Genomic DNA, 15,015 nt, shown 5'->3' with positions numbered 1-15,015 from the left:
TAAAATGCTGTAGCTCATTATGTAAGGCTCTTCAAAGTGGTGCTAGTAGCGCTGGGGAGGAAGGATTTCCTGTAGCAGTCTGTTTTACAGCGGTACTGAATAAGCCTCTGACGTACTCTTGTTGTATGACAATTCACGAAGAGTAGGTGGATTAAGGGTAATCTGTAACATCTCACAAATTTACAACCAGGAATTGGGAGTGGTGTGGCATGAACTGAAAGTCCACTTTATTCTAATTCTAATTAATAAAATGCAGCAACTAGATCTGACACACTAAACAAATTCTACCAGACAATGAATTGTCCCAGAAATTATGGCAATAAACGATAATATTGTTATTTTGAGATTTTCAAGTAATATATTAACAATCGAAGTCCAAGGCCTATTACAATGAATTTTGCTAGACGATAAATCGTCCCAGAAAGTATTGCGATAAATGATAATATTGTTGTTTCGAGACCATTTTCTAATAATATATTAACCGTAGCATAATAATGCAAGTCTGCCCTCTCAGATTAATACACTCTAATTTTGAACAAAACTCTCCACACTGGAAGCGGAAAACACATCAAATATTCAAATTAGAAGACAACGAACAACAAAAACAAATAAAACAGAAATAAAAACCACACGCAACCAAAAACCACAAATAAAATGGATTCTGAAGCCTCTGTAAACAAAACTGCCCTTCAAAAATCGTGACTCATCAGAACGGGAATTATGGAGCTCATTTTAATTTATCCGTGTCAGGCTTAGCAACAAGTTGCCTTTGAAAATCATCCAACACGCTCCTTCCACTTCGCAGTAGTGCACTACTTTGTGCCGCTTTCACGTCAAACCCCAATAAAACTTAAAACTTCCAGGAGCGCGGATACGTTTCTCTATTTCTGAAGGCAAGAACTGGAAAAACAATTATAAAGCCTCCATGAGCTAGGCAGTGACACCAGGATTATAATTTCAATCCAACCCACTCATTGTGTGTTCTATTCATACCAGAAGAACAAAAAGCCTCCCGACGATCCCGTGTAGGCATGCTGACAAGAGTCAGAAGAAAGAAAACGGCTTCCAATCCACGGCTAATAACAACCGTAGGAGGAAACAATCTGCCTCCTCTAATCTTTCCACAGAAGCCAGTGAGCTCAGCCATTTTTATTCCATTGTTTCCCCTCTTCTTCCTGGCTGTGTGAGCTGAATGTGAGCCGCCGACACAGCATGAGTCATTTTCAGAGCCCCGCTGCTCTGAGCAGCCAGCGGGGTTGTTGTTGATGATGATGATGATGACTACCTGTCGGAGGCTGCGCTCTGCATTTTCATTCGCCGGGCTGCCGTCGGAGCCGTTGCTGCTGCCAGACTGCTCCTTCTCATTTAACAATGCCGTGGCATAGGCCAAGGTGTCCTGCAGGTGTTAACACACACACACACACACAGACGTGGGTTTGACAAGGCAGCAGAAGAGCAGGTGTGACTGCTGATGAGGTTTTTGCGTGTGAGTACCTGTGCAGAAATGGTGCGCTGGAAGGTTTTATTGGTGGACGTCTCATTGGAGACGTTACTCTGGGGAGTCCAGTAATGTTCAGTCATCTGCAGGGAGCAAAAGAAAAGGATTTCTTACATTAGATATTTAGATTTTCTCTCTTTCTCTCTCTCTCACACACACACACACACACACACACAAACAAAACTCTGCTTCATTTCAACTAAAGCAGAAATAATCTCAACAGAAAAGGCGAACACGCGGGACCTAAACGCAGCACGATGCTCAACGTCGTGGCAAATTAACAGCTGCTGGAGGTTTAGCTGAACTGTGCATCACACTGAGATGATAGATATTACTGAGAAACAAGTACTGGAATATAGACTATAGAAAAAAACCCGTCTAAAATGACAGCTTTTAGAAAAAAGTCAAACTGAGAAATAAAAACCTAAAAAATAATGTTTTAAATGGGGTTTGTACACTTTTTCCACAGTATAATTCTAGCCATCTTCTAGGATTTTTATGGTAAATTTTCAAACTTTTTCAGAGCCACATATTGGAGATAAAAACAATACAAATGAACTAAAAAAGATGTATATTATTAATATTAAATTATTATTACTAATCATTTATATTTGTTATTAATAATATCTTGTGATTGTATTCCACAAGATAAAGTAAAACACAACAAAGTTTTCTGTTTCGAAATGTCTCACACTTTCTCTGTACACCTGACTGGTTCAAGAAAGTCACAAAAAAGAAGAAGAAGAAAAAAAAGATGTTCCAGATCGGTTTACTGGCATTGATCAAATAAGAAAAAAAAAAAGGTAATTCTATCTGGCCAAAAACAAGAGAAGTTTGGTCTGATTTAACTTTAGACAGTGAGGGGGGGGAAAAAAAGGGTTTTAAAAAATTATCTTTAAATATCTGGCTTCTACTGTAAATAACACTTTCCAAAATTAGGCTTTATTACAAAACTCTGGAGTTTGACTATCAAGCACTTTCAAGGACGTTCTTGAAATTTGAGCATTTTCAAGAACCCATACGAACCCTGCTTACATTTTTATACTAATATTTAAAATGATCAGTAACAGAACCTCCTGACCCGACTTAATTCCTGCGGCGGCGCCGTCGTCTCTCGTCAAGGTCGATGAAAACTCTCATTTCTAAGAAGTAATTTGTTCTTATTTTAAATCCACCAGGACACGAAGTCATTTCCCAACGATCTCCACCAGTCTTTGCGTTTATGTCTTACAAAACGTTTCATGGTTGATGCACCGCTCTTTGTTTTTATGAAATCTGGTTCTCTGCTTTAAACCTAAGCCTTTTGATGTGTTACAATCAAATTCACAGCATAAGAGCGACTGCAGCAGCTCTTTAGTGCTCTGCTCACGCTGAAAAACTAATCACTGCATTTTATGACAGTCGAAGCCAAGCGCCAACAATCTGAAGCAGAAAAGCAACACGCCATTAACTGCACCCGCGCTGTACCTTGTTATAGGATGCATCATCAATAAGTCACATCAAAACAGAGAGAAACATGCCAACCTTGGGCCGGCACTAAAGCAAACTCTACTGTTGAGTCAGATATGCCGTTAAAGATAAAGATTCTTGTTGGATGATGTGTCGTTATGATTTTCTTTTTTGTAATTCACCTAATGTGAAATGATTTAAGATCAGGAACTAAAAACTTTTGACTTGGACGCTTAATCTGCAGGAGTCAGTCAAAAGTTGGGAGTTGGAGCAACTGGTTTAAGGTAAAAGTTTCCTCTCAGTTCCTGTTTGCTTCGAATAAAACCACAACACATGGAAGAGACTCCAACGGAGCAATAATAAAAAATAAAAAGATCCTATTATTGTACATTTCTATAAGAATGATTCAACAAGCCTGCCTTTTTCTGCAGCCACTGTACGGCCCAGCTCCAGTGGCCAGACAAATCTTTGAAGTAATCTTTGGCTGGAGGACACCTGTAACAAAAAAGAAACAACAAATGGAGGATGACAATCATTGAGCGAATAGAAGTGAAGGATGTTGTTTACTTAACACAATACAATAAGGAAGTGGCTGGTTACACTTATCAAGATATTGCAAAAAAGTTATGGCTTCGCGTCTCTTAAAATTGTTTTACGTCACTTTAATGTGATGCCAGAGAAAGTACCGGATACTATATGCAACGCAAAGTTCTGCAGAGTTTCTTATTCTATACACCATTAAAAATATGTAAACAACAACAAAAAAAATGCAATAAACATAATTTAATATTTTTTTTCAAAATAGGAAAATAAAACATTTTATAGCCTAAAATGCAATAATGCAGCACAGGACGCATTCGCAGATAAATAAATAAGAAATAAATACTTAAGTAAACCCTCTGAGAATAGACTTTTTTTTTTCAATAAAGTGATAAATAACTGGAGGTGCTCAATAGGAGAATTTTACATATTTTTAATGAGCTAAAACTATGACACTCAAAGAGTTCTTGGTAGAACATATTTACATTTTTTGTACAGTTTTGGCTTAATTACTGCTCTGGGAGTGTTTTTTTTTTTTTTTGGGTCAGAAAATGGCATACTTTACAGTCTGCATACTCCTGTAAATAATTAATGACTAAATTAGTTGTTGATTATTTTAAGAAATGAATTCATCACTAATAATACAATAAATTGTTTCAGCCCTATTGCAAAGCGTTGAGTAACGCTCCCATCAGCTGCTGCTGTGCACAGGAAAATAACTAATTCCTCGCTTACAAGCAAAAAAGGAAATTATGTTACTTGAATTGTAGAAGACTGTGTGCGTCTACCAATTTTACCCTTTTTTTTTTTTTTTTTTTTACTTTTCTTTTTAAAAAAAGAGGACACCTGTCTAGCTAAAATAATCAGTTCGAACCTCTGCATACTCACTTCTGAGCTAATGTGACCAGGAACTTCACACACTGGTAGCAGCGCCTGCTGTCCACATTGTTGCTCTGGTGCATCAAAGCTGAGAGGCGACAGCGTGGCGTTAGTTTTTCTCACAAGCTACGATGCTTTCAGTCGTGACTTTAAGCCAGTAAATAACAACGACCACGACCGCCCCTCCTTACCTAACAAGCCTTTGTCCGACTCAAAGGCGTACTTGAGCCTCTGGGACTGCAGAGGGTCTTCAACAACCTGAGATGAAGGATTCGCTGGAGGTTAACGCGGGTGAAAACCAAACGGTGATGAGAGTGACGAAAGTGACGCTCACCAGTATCTCCTGCAGCATCTGGAAAACGTTCTTCAGCTCGTGAGGCGGAGCCGTCTCCATCTGACTCTGTTTTAAAGGTTTTATATCAATATTTACTAAATTGGCATCAATTTTTTTTGTTTGTTTTTCTTCTTTAAAGATTGTGTGGTGTACCTTGAGTAGCTGCAGCACTCCCAGCGAAAAGCCCTCGTTGCAGTATGAGCAGTAGGTGACCATTTCTATCAGAAGAGACAGAGGCCCCGACAGCTCGCGCATCGCAAACATCACCTGGAGGGGGTTCACGGCGAAAAAACAGCAGCGCATCAGTCAGAGAGCTTCACATTTTCTGGCCCGTTCAGCAAAGTCAAATATGATTCGTTAACCTCGAGAAGGTAAGGCTGTCCCTCCGGAGTGAAGAGAGATGCGAGAATGTCCGAGTGCAGCGGGAGGAGCGGGCCGGAGGAGTGGACGCTACTCGCGGGCAGCTTGGATCCCCCAGGAGCTACGGAGGGGCGAAACGAATAAAAACCGACCGTCCGACGAGAGACGAAGGAGAAGGAATCTAGAGATTCAAATACCAGAAGGTGGCTCACCGAGGGTCCGCTGGGGGCTGAGGTCAGAGTGCAGCGTCATGAGCGCCAGGCTGCTGTGGAGGTGGAGGAACTCCCGGGCCTGAGCTGGACTCCACCGCCGGTTCTGGAAGAACGACAAGAGTCAACTTAGGACGCCTGCAACCCTGAACCCAACATTTTACAGAGCTTCCATCGCTCAGCAGCAGCAGAAGAGGAAGTTGGAGCAAATGTCAAAATCATAATATTTTAGAATTGAAATTACCAACGATGGCAAAACTGGTGTAGAGTAATACCTGGTTGTTTTGCCTGTTGGGTCCCAACAGGAAGATGAGCATCCGACGGTAGGCTGAGTGCTTCAACAGCAGCTGGCAGGGACCGCAACCCTGAACAGACATTCATTTTTTTTAAAACTCTCTGTGAGGATGTTATTATTATCATCATTTCTTTAAAATCTCACAAATATTTTAAAAGTTCACACTGCAGTGAAGAATTACCCTCTGGGTAAAGTTACTGAAGAGGTTGAAGTACTGGGCACAGTTTTTCACGTTCTCAGGAACGTCTTTGTCCAGCAGCGACAGCAAGGCGTCGGTCAGGCTGTCCAGGCCCGGGTCTCCGAAGTGCAGCGCGCTCTCCAGAGTTTTCTCCAGGACGGACGCCACCACCGTCCTCACCTCCCGAACGCTGCACTCCAGCAGACAAACCCTGCAGCAGAGACGTCAACAATAAGCCAGAAATCCCTTCTTTCCTTCTGTTTTTTTTTCTCTTCTTTCTGTTTTACTGCTTTTGGCCTTGAGGACACATTCCAGGATCTGGCACCGTTTGCCAGAAGGCGTTCCCGGTGCGTCAACATGCGATGCTCAGCAGCCAATCGCTCGTGCGAATAAAACAATCACCCCATGATTACAAGGCAGGACAGTCAAATCCCTGACGCATTTCTCTACAAACCCCCGTGTTTCAGGAAACTGTCCTCCGGCTCCGGATGTTTACATTCCAGAGACCGGCCCTGCTGTTTCAGCCAATCGGCATCCAGGAGACGAGAACCACGCACACGCGAATGGGTTTGAGACGCCATTGCTACATTCCGACTCCAGATGCAGACAGAATGAGGATATCGCATACTATTGAGCATGTTAGCATGTTAACTACAGCTGCAGGAGGTGGATGTAAAAAATCTGTAGCAGTGGTGTGCACAGATATTTAAATGGGCACCTTGCAGAAATGCCGGCGGATTTTTGATTGCCTCTTCCAGACAATTGTCTTAATGTCACTGCCAATTTACACACACTCCCAAGAAAATAAATACATTTGGGTTTGAAGTTATCTCTCAATATTCGATATACAGAAAATTCACTGAATGCCGATCAGGAGCTGCACAGCATTCTGGGGGATGTAGGCAGAGGAAAGACTTTAGTCGGCCAGCTAAGCAAGGGTGGTGGCATCAACTAACTCACTCACAACAACCTGCTGAGTAACCTGTGGTTACCTAGCAACAACCTGTTGAGTAACTAACACAGCAGCAGTTTCAAGTTTTGCCACCGTGTCTCAAAAATGAGGATAAAATAGGAAAGGTCATGCCATCAGTTTGGACGCATTTCAGATATTTAAATTACACAAAACTAATCAATAATTATCAATGAAACATGTACATTGTGATGTGAAGTTTTTCAGCTGTCCAGCTCTACAAGACACCCACAGGAGTGAACCCTGATGAAGGGTAAACCCTGATGACCACAGGGGGTAAAAAAAAAAAAAAAAAAAAAAAAATCTACTCAAAACCAGGATGCATTTTAAGTGCCTTTAACAAAATTCTTTTAATTATTAAAATAACAACATTAAAAAAGGACAGGTGGTCTAGCACCACCTAGTCTGATAGAGGTATGCTTAACAACTCATCATCATCACCAGGCGGTAAATGACCTGATGATTTCTCGTCCCTCTGATCCGACCAGGAACTGCACCATCCACTGACACGCCTCACTGCTCTTAGACAGCAGCACCTCCACCGCCGCCATCCATTCCTCCGTGTCCACCCTGCAGGAGACACGCAGAATGTGAACTACGCCGAGTTCTCTTACGCTCACTCCTCTACTTCTTGACAGAAACGCGTCGCCACACGTGCCAGCGGTCGATTACCTGAGTTTCTTTTTGGTGTGCAAGTAGGTGTGGAAGAGAAAGTGGACGGCCAGCTGGAGGCTTTCTTTGGCCATAGGCTGGTAGTTTTGGTGCTTCAGTTTTGTCTGCGGAAAAAAGGGTTTCTGATTATTGTATAACGTTAAGTTTTATTCACAATCTGTAACTGTGGAGTTTTCCTCATCAGACACTGACTGCGTTGACTGAAGCCAGGGAGAGGATGAAGCTGAAGTAGTCGCTGTTGTAGACGTCCCTGTTTCTCATGAACCTCAGATTCTCGTCTCTGACCATCTGCAAAATGCACAACGAGGGAATCCTGGCATAAACGCCTTAAAACGTCCCTACGTGACTGACCTGTCAGGCTGAGGCGTTTTACCTGAAAGATGCTGGCGGGCATCTTCTCCACGAAGAGGCCCTTCTTCTCACCCTTGCGGACCAGGCGTGTCAGGAGGGTGAGGCGGTCGTTGTTGGCCCTCAGGGGCCGAGGAGAGGACTGGGGGGAGACGTCGGGGGAGGATGGGGCAGACCTGGCAACAACGCAGCATTAAAAAAGCCGTTTGTGTCTCGGGCCGCAGCGAACGATTATTTTAGTAACTGCACACTCTCGATGATAAATCAGATTTTTTTTTTTTTTTTAAAAAGGGCACATTTTTCATTTCATGTTGCCACATAAGCTAATTTTGTACAATAGTAGAAATGCATTAAAAATGCAAATAAATAATTTCATTTCTTTTTTTGAAGAAAAAACCAAATCTTTTATTTTGTAGATCAATTGTTGCAAATGACGCATCTGCAGCTAAAAAATACTTTAAACAACAACATGTGAAAAGTTCAGCACTTTCTGCTTGTCTGCATCAATACAGTGTAGATCTGGATTAACTGATCAATAACTGGACAGCAACATGTTTTATCTGGTCTTTTTTACAGAATTTGAAGCTGGTGAAACTAAAGCTGCCGTCTGAAGAGTTCTGCAAAACAAAATTGATTTATTGACAAAGAAGGTTTTGTTTTTTACTTTGAATGCAATTTTATTTTATTTTTTCCAGTTTTGGCTTAATTACTTAACTACAAATTGTCTTTTTTAAAGCCTGAATATCATAGTTCACGATTAATCAATCACTAATTATTATTTCAAAAATTGATTAATCGCAATTCATCGTGATTAATCTGATTAATCGTTTCCCCTCTATTGTGTCTAATCTTTATTTGATGTTTCTGTAACAGTTACCGTGCATGAACAATATGTTTTGCAGTTTAAAGCAGCAGTTTTAACATTTGGTAGACAAGCAGGAAGTACAATATTAATTTCCAAGTAACTTCTTGCGAAAGTAGTTACTTTTGCACAATTTGTCAGGTTTTAAACTGAAAACTCTTGTGTCAATTACTCTGACACCTCTAAATAAAACATGGTGCTAACAAGTTGCCTTCACATTCTTCTGTATGTACTTTAATCTCAACAAACATGTCTCACTACGAAACATGGTGATGGCAGCATTAAGTGGAGATGCATTTCTTTTTATCTTGCGGTTGAAACGTCATAAAATTAGAACAAATAAGTAAATGTCAACCATGTCCTCCTTTCCTCGCAGCTCCATAACACTGGCTACTGCTGCACCACAGAGCGGCTAATGTTGGCTAATGCTACGACAACAACAGCGACTGGAGAAACCATGGCGACGACTCACAGGGAAAGATCCTCCGCCTCCTGCCTCATGATGCTGACTCGGCTTTTCTTCGGCAGGGCAGGCGAGTTCTGGTCGCTGATCTTCTGGTAAAACAGCATGTAGGCGTTCCAGTACCTCCTTCGCACATCGGGGTACGGGTTGGCTGAAAAATCAGGTTTCCTCGATTATTTATGGTCATAAGACATTCTACTGAAAAAACAAACAAAACAACGAATGAAAAGGATCAGCAGAAACTTACACTGGTCGTAAACCTTGGGGCGATACTCTCCGCCAAAACACTCGTACTCCAGAGTCTCGTCGTTCATATCAAACTCCTCCACTACGTTGTCGTTGAACTTGTACCAGCGCCCACGAGCGTTTCCGCTGCAAGAAACACGCGACAAATAAAAATAAATAATAATCACAATGTCTTTTTTTGCACTGAAATAGTTCTAATCAAAATACTACATTTGATTATACTTTAATTGCACTACTTAATGCACAAAGTAGTGCAAATATTACTTTTTATACTGCTATTGATACGCATAGATACTATTGACATGGTTTTAACTGTAACACAATGACATGTTTCCCTGCCGTCATGCAGCCCAAATATACTTTTTTAGCAGAAACTTGTCGTTTCTGGCTAAATGTTTTTAGTCTCTTGATTTTACTCTTTCTTAATGTTATGGAAAAAGTCATTACGAGACATAAAGGTTAAGACAAACTCATGTTTAATAGGAGGTGCATGTAATCCTCAGCCATCTGTGGCCTCATTATAATCCACCACCCCAGTCAGCATTCTTGTCTTCCAGAGCCAAACATCTGGAGAGGTTTACCACCTAAAGCAGCCCACAGGAACGCAGACGGTGTGTTCAGGCACCCAAAGCGGGACTTTCTAAACTCTGCCATGGAAAACTACACTACCAGAGTCTTACCGTCTGTCTTTTATGAAGGAGTAGTAGTGTCCTGCGTGCGCCTGGCCACTGTGGACCACAACGCCCACGAGTTCGTAGTTCTCTGAAATTGTAACTTTCTTCCTGGGGGATCCTCCCGAGGAGCCGTCGCCTCGGCCCTCGGCCCCGTCCCCGCTGCAGTCCTGCCGGGCCATTCCGGACACGGTGTAGGGCTCCATGTTCAGCACCCAGGGGAACTGGAAGGCACACACACAGCCAGGTCACAGAGCAGCAGAGCTTCTGCAGCATTCACCAACTCAACTTTAAGACTTTAGAAGACCATCATGAATGAAATTTAAGACAGAGACATTTTTTCCAATTGTTTTTAATCTTCTTCCGTCTCCTTTTCTCCTCCTCCAGCTGTATTTCGCTCCATCGTGACAATTTTGTTGAAATAAAATTGTTCAACAGGTGCTGGACCATCGTGTTTAGTACTCTGACTTCAGAGTTTGCGTCGCACAAAAGGCTGCTTTTAGATCAGTGCCAGTAGTAGCAGCACTGACGGTTTTCTGGGAAGCTGTAGCCACGCCACAGGCACAAAACCGTGATATTTCTGCGGTCTGCTTGTCACTACTGGCAGCAGATTTGTTCTTCTCACACTACAGGCTTAACCCCTGTAATTCCAGGTTTTTTTTCACAGAATGTCCTTAGCATTGCATGGGCTGGCAACAGAAGAGAGCCGGTGGCAATAAATCTGCACTTATCCATGATAGATGCAAAAAGAAGTTAGCTAGTTACCATGGGATATTAGCAGCTAATCAGCGGTAGCCTCAACAACATTAAGTCACAGAATGCAATGAAAATGTCTGTGGGTGACTCAAACTTTTGCCTGACAGAAAAATAAACAAGATTACATAATCCTACCACAACAAAATGTAAGATCTGTGATTAACATTTTTATATACATGAATTTAAGACTTTTTAAGGACGCAAAACTTTCAAGTTGAAGATTTCCGGGGCTAAAATCACAAGAAGAAAAGTTTGTTGTTTTTTTTTTTAAATTCTAAGACACCTTTTTAAAGTAAAAAAAACAAAAAAGTCTTCTTACCCTAATCTGCTCGTCGTATTTTATGGATCGCCCGCTTTCCCAGTCGAAGCCGAATCGCATGAGGTGGATACAGAGAACGCTGGGTAGAGATTTGATGCATGTCCTCTTCACTGTGGTTCTCTGCGCAGACAAGAAACACACACACACACAAACCTTTCAGCGTCTAGGAATACTGCAGAGTCAATGAGGTCAGGGCAAAACACCAACCTTCTCCTTGCACTTTTCACAGTAGTATGCATTGCTGCCCTCAAGCACCTCTCCTCTGACAAACTGATCTAACGAAATCTCCAAACTCTGACATGAAGTCACGCCGAGGTTCAAGGCCATGAATGTTTCCTCACGCTCATATCTGCGGAAGGAAACATTAATATCTTAAGCACCAAAATAAACAAAAAATAAAAATCTTGTAAAGGTAGAGATTGCGCCTCCGACCTGTGTGGACAATCTTTACAAATCTTCTGGTCGGAATAAATTCCCTGAAATGTGTTTTTGAAGATTTGCTCCCGCCCCATTTTCTGCAGGAAAGACACGTTGAGAGTTAGGTTGTTCAAAACGTGAATACTTCCTAGTTTTTTTTGCTGGTTTTTCTGTCGGGTTCCGAAGCTGCGTGTGGAGTACCTTGAGATGTTCGTCGAGCTGGTCCACCAGGCTGGTGAAAAACTCGTAAGCGTCCTGCTGCTCTCTGACGTACAGCTCCTTGTTCCACATCTTGAAGATCTGCAACAGGCTTGGACGTCAGCGTGTATCGACTAAGAGCGGAAAACCCGATCTCCGGCTTAAACGTTACCTTCCAGAAGTTCTCTGGCACGTAGTACTGCAGCTTGCTCTCCATCAGGTGGCCAAACAGCGACTGGACCTGGTAGAAGACGCTTTCCTCAGGCTGGTCTGTGTCATCCTCAATGGACAGGAAGGCCTTCAACGCAACGCAAACACGCGGTTTGAAAACGAACTCGGCTGTGCTGGGATGACATTTAAAGCGGCAGAGGAAGAAGGGTCAGCGTACCTCAGGCAGGCCGGGCTGCATGTAGAGCTGCTGGAACACGGCGTTCATGTAACACGTGGCGCCGCCGTTTTTCAGCCCGACAAAACCCGAGACCGACCGGCTCTCCACGGGAGGTAAATGCTGGCAAGAGTCGCGAGTTACAAAATGAATATAAGCAAATAATAACCTCCTTTCCCTTTCCTCGAATGTTTTTTTGAGCGGCCATCTTACGTCAAACTCCTTGCAGAGTGACGGATCTGACTGGTGGTGCATGGACAGGAGCTCTCTGGTGATGAGCCGCAGGTTGGAGAGCGAGCTGTCCGCCAGCATCACCAGGACCTCGTAGGCTGCCAGTCTGCTGCTAGCCGTGCTGCACCTGATCACACACACACACACACACACACACACACACACACACACACACACACACACATCTTTTAGTTTTACTGCTGATTCTCAGTAGGGCTGCCTGCAATTAACGCATATCTTAGAAACTGGTCATTCTATAAATTAATTGGATAAAAAAAAAAACATTGGCACACTACAGATTTTTCACCAACATAAGCTTTTTCTCATACGATATTAGAAATACATACAATATGCAAATGAGCAAATAATTCAATTCGATTTTTAAATGAGAAAATGAAAATGGTATTGACTGAAATGCAATTAAATATCATTTCTTTAGTGTATGCTTGATTATTTTTGCTTCTGCTTTCTGTTCTTGCAGCATTTATTTGTTTGCTTCGCTTTTCTGTTGCCTTTGTTTTTTACATGTGTTTGCAGCTCGTTTCCCCATTTGCACCTGGTTTTTTTTTTTTTTTGTCTTTTTATATTTTTATGCCATTTTGCTCATAACAACAGTCAACAATAACAGTCCGTATTCTACAAGACAGAGACTGTTTATAAAATAAAATGTGTGAAGTGCATGGTGATTTGTTAGTGGGGGTGGAATTTGTCAGATTAGAGCCCAACAAGAGCTCTGCTGCCAACTAGTGGCGAAACATGTAATTTTATGAAAAAAAAGAAAAAGAAATATGAAAAGTAATATGCTGAGGTATTACTGTCAGATTTTTATTGGAACACATCCGTTTGGTAGATTTGTTTTCAGGCTGGATGGAGATGGTGGCAGTTCCTAATTTGTATTTAATAAAAGTTCAGACAATCACTAAACAGAGCCCATTATTGGACAATTCAAATCAAATCTTTATATCGATGTGAAATGAAAGGGTTAGTCTATAACAAAAGATTCTTTTTCTCTAATTTTTCCTTTTTTTTGTCAGTCAAAAGAAAAGAAGAAGAAGAAGAAGGGAGAAATCTAATTTTCATACTTGGGGTGGAAGTCGTGGCTTGGGGCTGGAGAGGGCGTCGGGTTGGAGCTGTTGATGATGATGCGAGACGCTCGAAACAGGAAGTCATCGAGCAGCTGCTGGATCAGAGATGGACCTGGAGAGGAAGAGTTCCAAAACGTCACCGGATAATGATTAAAAAAACAAACACTGAGCTGCAGACGAGCATCGCTGGGGCGCAAAGCCCACTAACCGAGGTGTTCTTTCTCATTTCCGCACAGAGACAGCAAGGTCTTGATGAGTCGGAGGTGTCCTGCCAGCAGGATGTTGTCTGCCTCGCTGGTCTCCATCTCTGAGCTCCAGCTGGGCTCAAAGTTGTCGAGCCAAGAAATCTCGTCCTCCAGCATGTTGGCCGCGCTCACTTTCAATACCTCCATCTCTGAGGCTGAGGCACATCGGGAGAGAGAACAAATCTTTGATAAGCAAGTCGGGAAGATTTCAATCAGAAACTCTTTCATCTGGTAAAAAACAAAACAAAAAATTTTATTTTTTTTTGCCTGATGGAAGTTACTTACAGGTAAGGTCATCCAGAAGCTGGCATCTCAGGTCAAAATATTCAGTGCACTGGGAGAGTAACCTGAGGAGAAGGAGTCAACATGAGATGATTAATAGGATTAATCGTGATTAATCAATTATTGACGTAATCGTCAACTAATTCAGTAGTTGATTAATCGTTAACAGTATACGGTATACTCAAAAAAAGGCCAGTTTCTGAAAGAACAACAAGCTCAGAACAGCAAGTAGGCCAAAAAAAGAAACATTTAGAATTCAAGATAAAAAAACCCATTTGTCTGTAAATATGTTCTACGCAAAACTGAAGTGGGAATTTTAGCTTCACCCGGTTCAAATAATGTAAAAAAAAAAATAAAAAAGTCCTACTTGGCACCTTTTGCTGTCCAATTATTAATTGGTTAATTCATAAAAATAATCCACAGATCAACTTTACACTGTTTTGATGTTAAGTATGTTTTTTGTTGCATCCTTTGCTACAAAATATCAGGCCGTGCATTTTAGGTAATAAAATGTTTATTTTTTTATTTTAAAAAATTAATTTAATTACTTATTTGCATCGTTTAATGTATTCCTAATATTATATTTAAAAAGGCTTAAATTAAAATATGTACAGAATGTGTGTTACCATCCTTTTACTTGTCAGAATAATAATAATAATAGATTAATGAATAACTAAAATAATCACTGGTTGTAGCCCTGCATTAAACGTCTACAATGTTCTGACGTTCTGTCCGTGTTTCTTGCTTTGGTACCTCTGGTTGACGCCTCTCATGACAGACGTGGGGCTCCATAGCGGCAGCTGGGCGGTCAGGATGACCGAGAGTAGGAACAGGTTGGGTTTCTGGACTTCAGGGAAGGCCGAAGTGTCGGACTGACTCAGCGTGTACAGCTGATCGCAGGCCACGCGGCGGATCTGAAAGGAGGTGGAAGCAGAACTTTTATAATCGTCGTGACGGCGCAGAGACGATTTTTTTTTCCTTTGAAGTTTCTTCAGAGTGAGGATTACCTCTGCACTGGGAGAGCCCAGCAGAATATCGATAATGAAATCGCTGACGGAAGGAAGGGTGTAAAAGGAAGCTGTAGAGAGAGAAAAAGCACAGCGTGTAAAGTCTCTTTTTAAGA

At 41.8% G+C, this 15,015-nt stretch overlaps 1 protein-coding gene across 3 annotated transcripts in view; it reads right to left on the bottom strand.

Annotated features, from left to right (window-relative positions):
• usp24 (ubiquitin specific peptidase 24) overlaps positions 1–15,015 on the bottom strand; it is a 38,404-nt gene that overhangs the window by 2,636 nt on the left and 20,753 nt on the right. For all 3 annotated transcript variants that reach the window (XM_028027741.1, XM_028027742.1, XM_028027743.1), the window contains 30 exons: positions 14,900–14,970; positions 14,646–14,806; positions 13,896–13,957; positions 13,574–13,765; positions 13,363–13,477; positions 12,263–12,407; positions 12,053–12,172; positions 11,837–11,962; positions 11,668–11,766; positions 11,482–11,564; positions 11,257–11,398; positions 11,050–11,169; positions 9,984–10,198; positions 9,305–9,429; positions 9,067–9,208; positions 7,758–7,908; positions 7,577–7,672; positions 7,385–7,488; positions 7,169–7,282; positions 5,746–5,953; positions 5,545–5,634; positions 5,273–5,375; positions 5,063–5,181; positions 4,854–4,967; positions 4,701–4,766; positions 4,558–4,624; positions 4,376–4,454; positions 3,367–3,442; positions 1,495–1,581; positions 1,286–1,396 (listed from right to left, as the gene is read on the bottom strand). In XM_028027741.1, the coding sequence (XP_027883542.1) occupies positions 1,286–1,396; positions 1,495–1,581; positions 3,367–3,442; positions 4,376–4,454; positions 4,558–4,624; positions 4,701–4,766; positions 4,854–4,967; positions 5,063–5,181; positions 5,273–5,375; positions 5,545–5,634; positions 5,746–5,953; positions 7,169–7,282; positions 7,385–7,488; positions 7,577–7,672; positions 7,758–7,908; positions 9,067–9,208; positions 9,305–9,429; positions 9,984–10,198; positions 11,050–11,169; positions 11,257–11,398; positions 11,482–11,564; positions 11,668–11,766; positions 11,837–11,962; positions 12,053–12,172; positions 12,263–12,407; positions 13,363–13,477; positions 13,574–13,765; positions 13,896–13,957; positions 14,646–14,806; positions 14,900–14,970 (3,503 nt within the window). The remainder of the gene's footprint in view (positions 1–1,285; positions 1,397–1,494; positions 1,582–3,366; positions 3,443–4,375; positions 4,455–4,557; positions 4,625–4,700; positions 4,767–4,853; positions 4,968–5,062; positions 5,182–5,272; positions 5,376–5,544; positions 5,635–5,745; positions 5,954–7,168; positions 7,283–7,384; positions 7,489–7,576; positions 7,673–7,757; positions 7,909–9,066; positions 9,209–9,304; positions 9,430–9,983; positions 10,199–11,049; positions 11,170–11,256; positions 11,399–11,481; positions 11,565–11,667; positions 11,767–11,836; positions 11,963–12,052; positions 12,173–12,262; positions 12,408–13,362; positions 13,478–13,573; positions 13,766–13,895; positions 13,958–14,645; positions 14,807–14,899; positions 14,971–15,015) is intronic.

The sequence above is a fragment of the Xiphophorus couchianus genome, chromosome 9, assembly GCF_001444195.1.
Source record: "Xiphophorus couchianus chromosome 9, X_couchianus-1.0, whole genome shotgun sequence".
NCBI lineage: Eukaryota > Metazoa > Chordata > Actinopteri > Cyprinodontiformes > Poeciliidae > Xiphophorus > Xiphophorus couchianus.
This window is presented reverse-complemented; position numbering and strand designations above follow the sequence as displayed.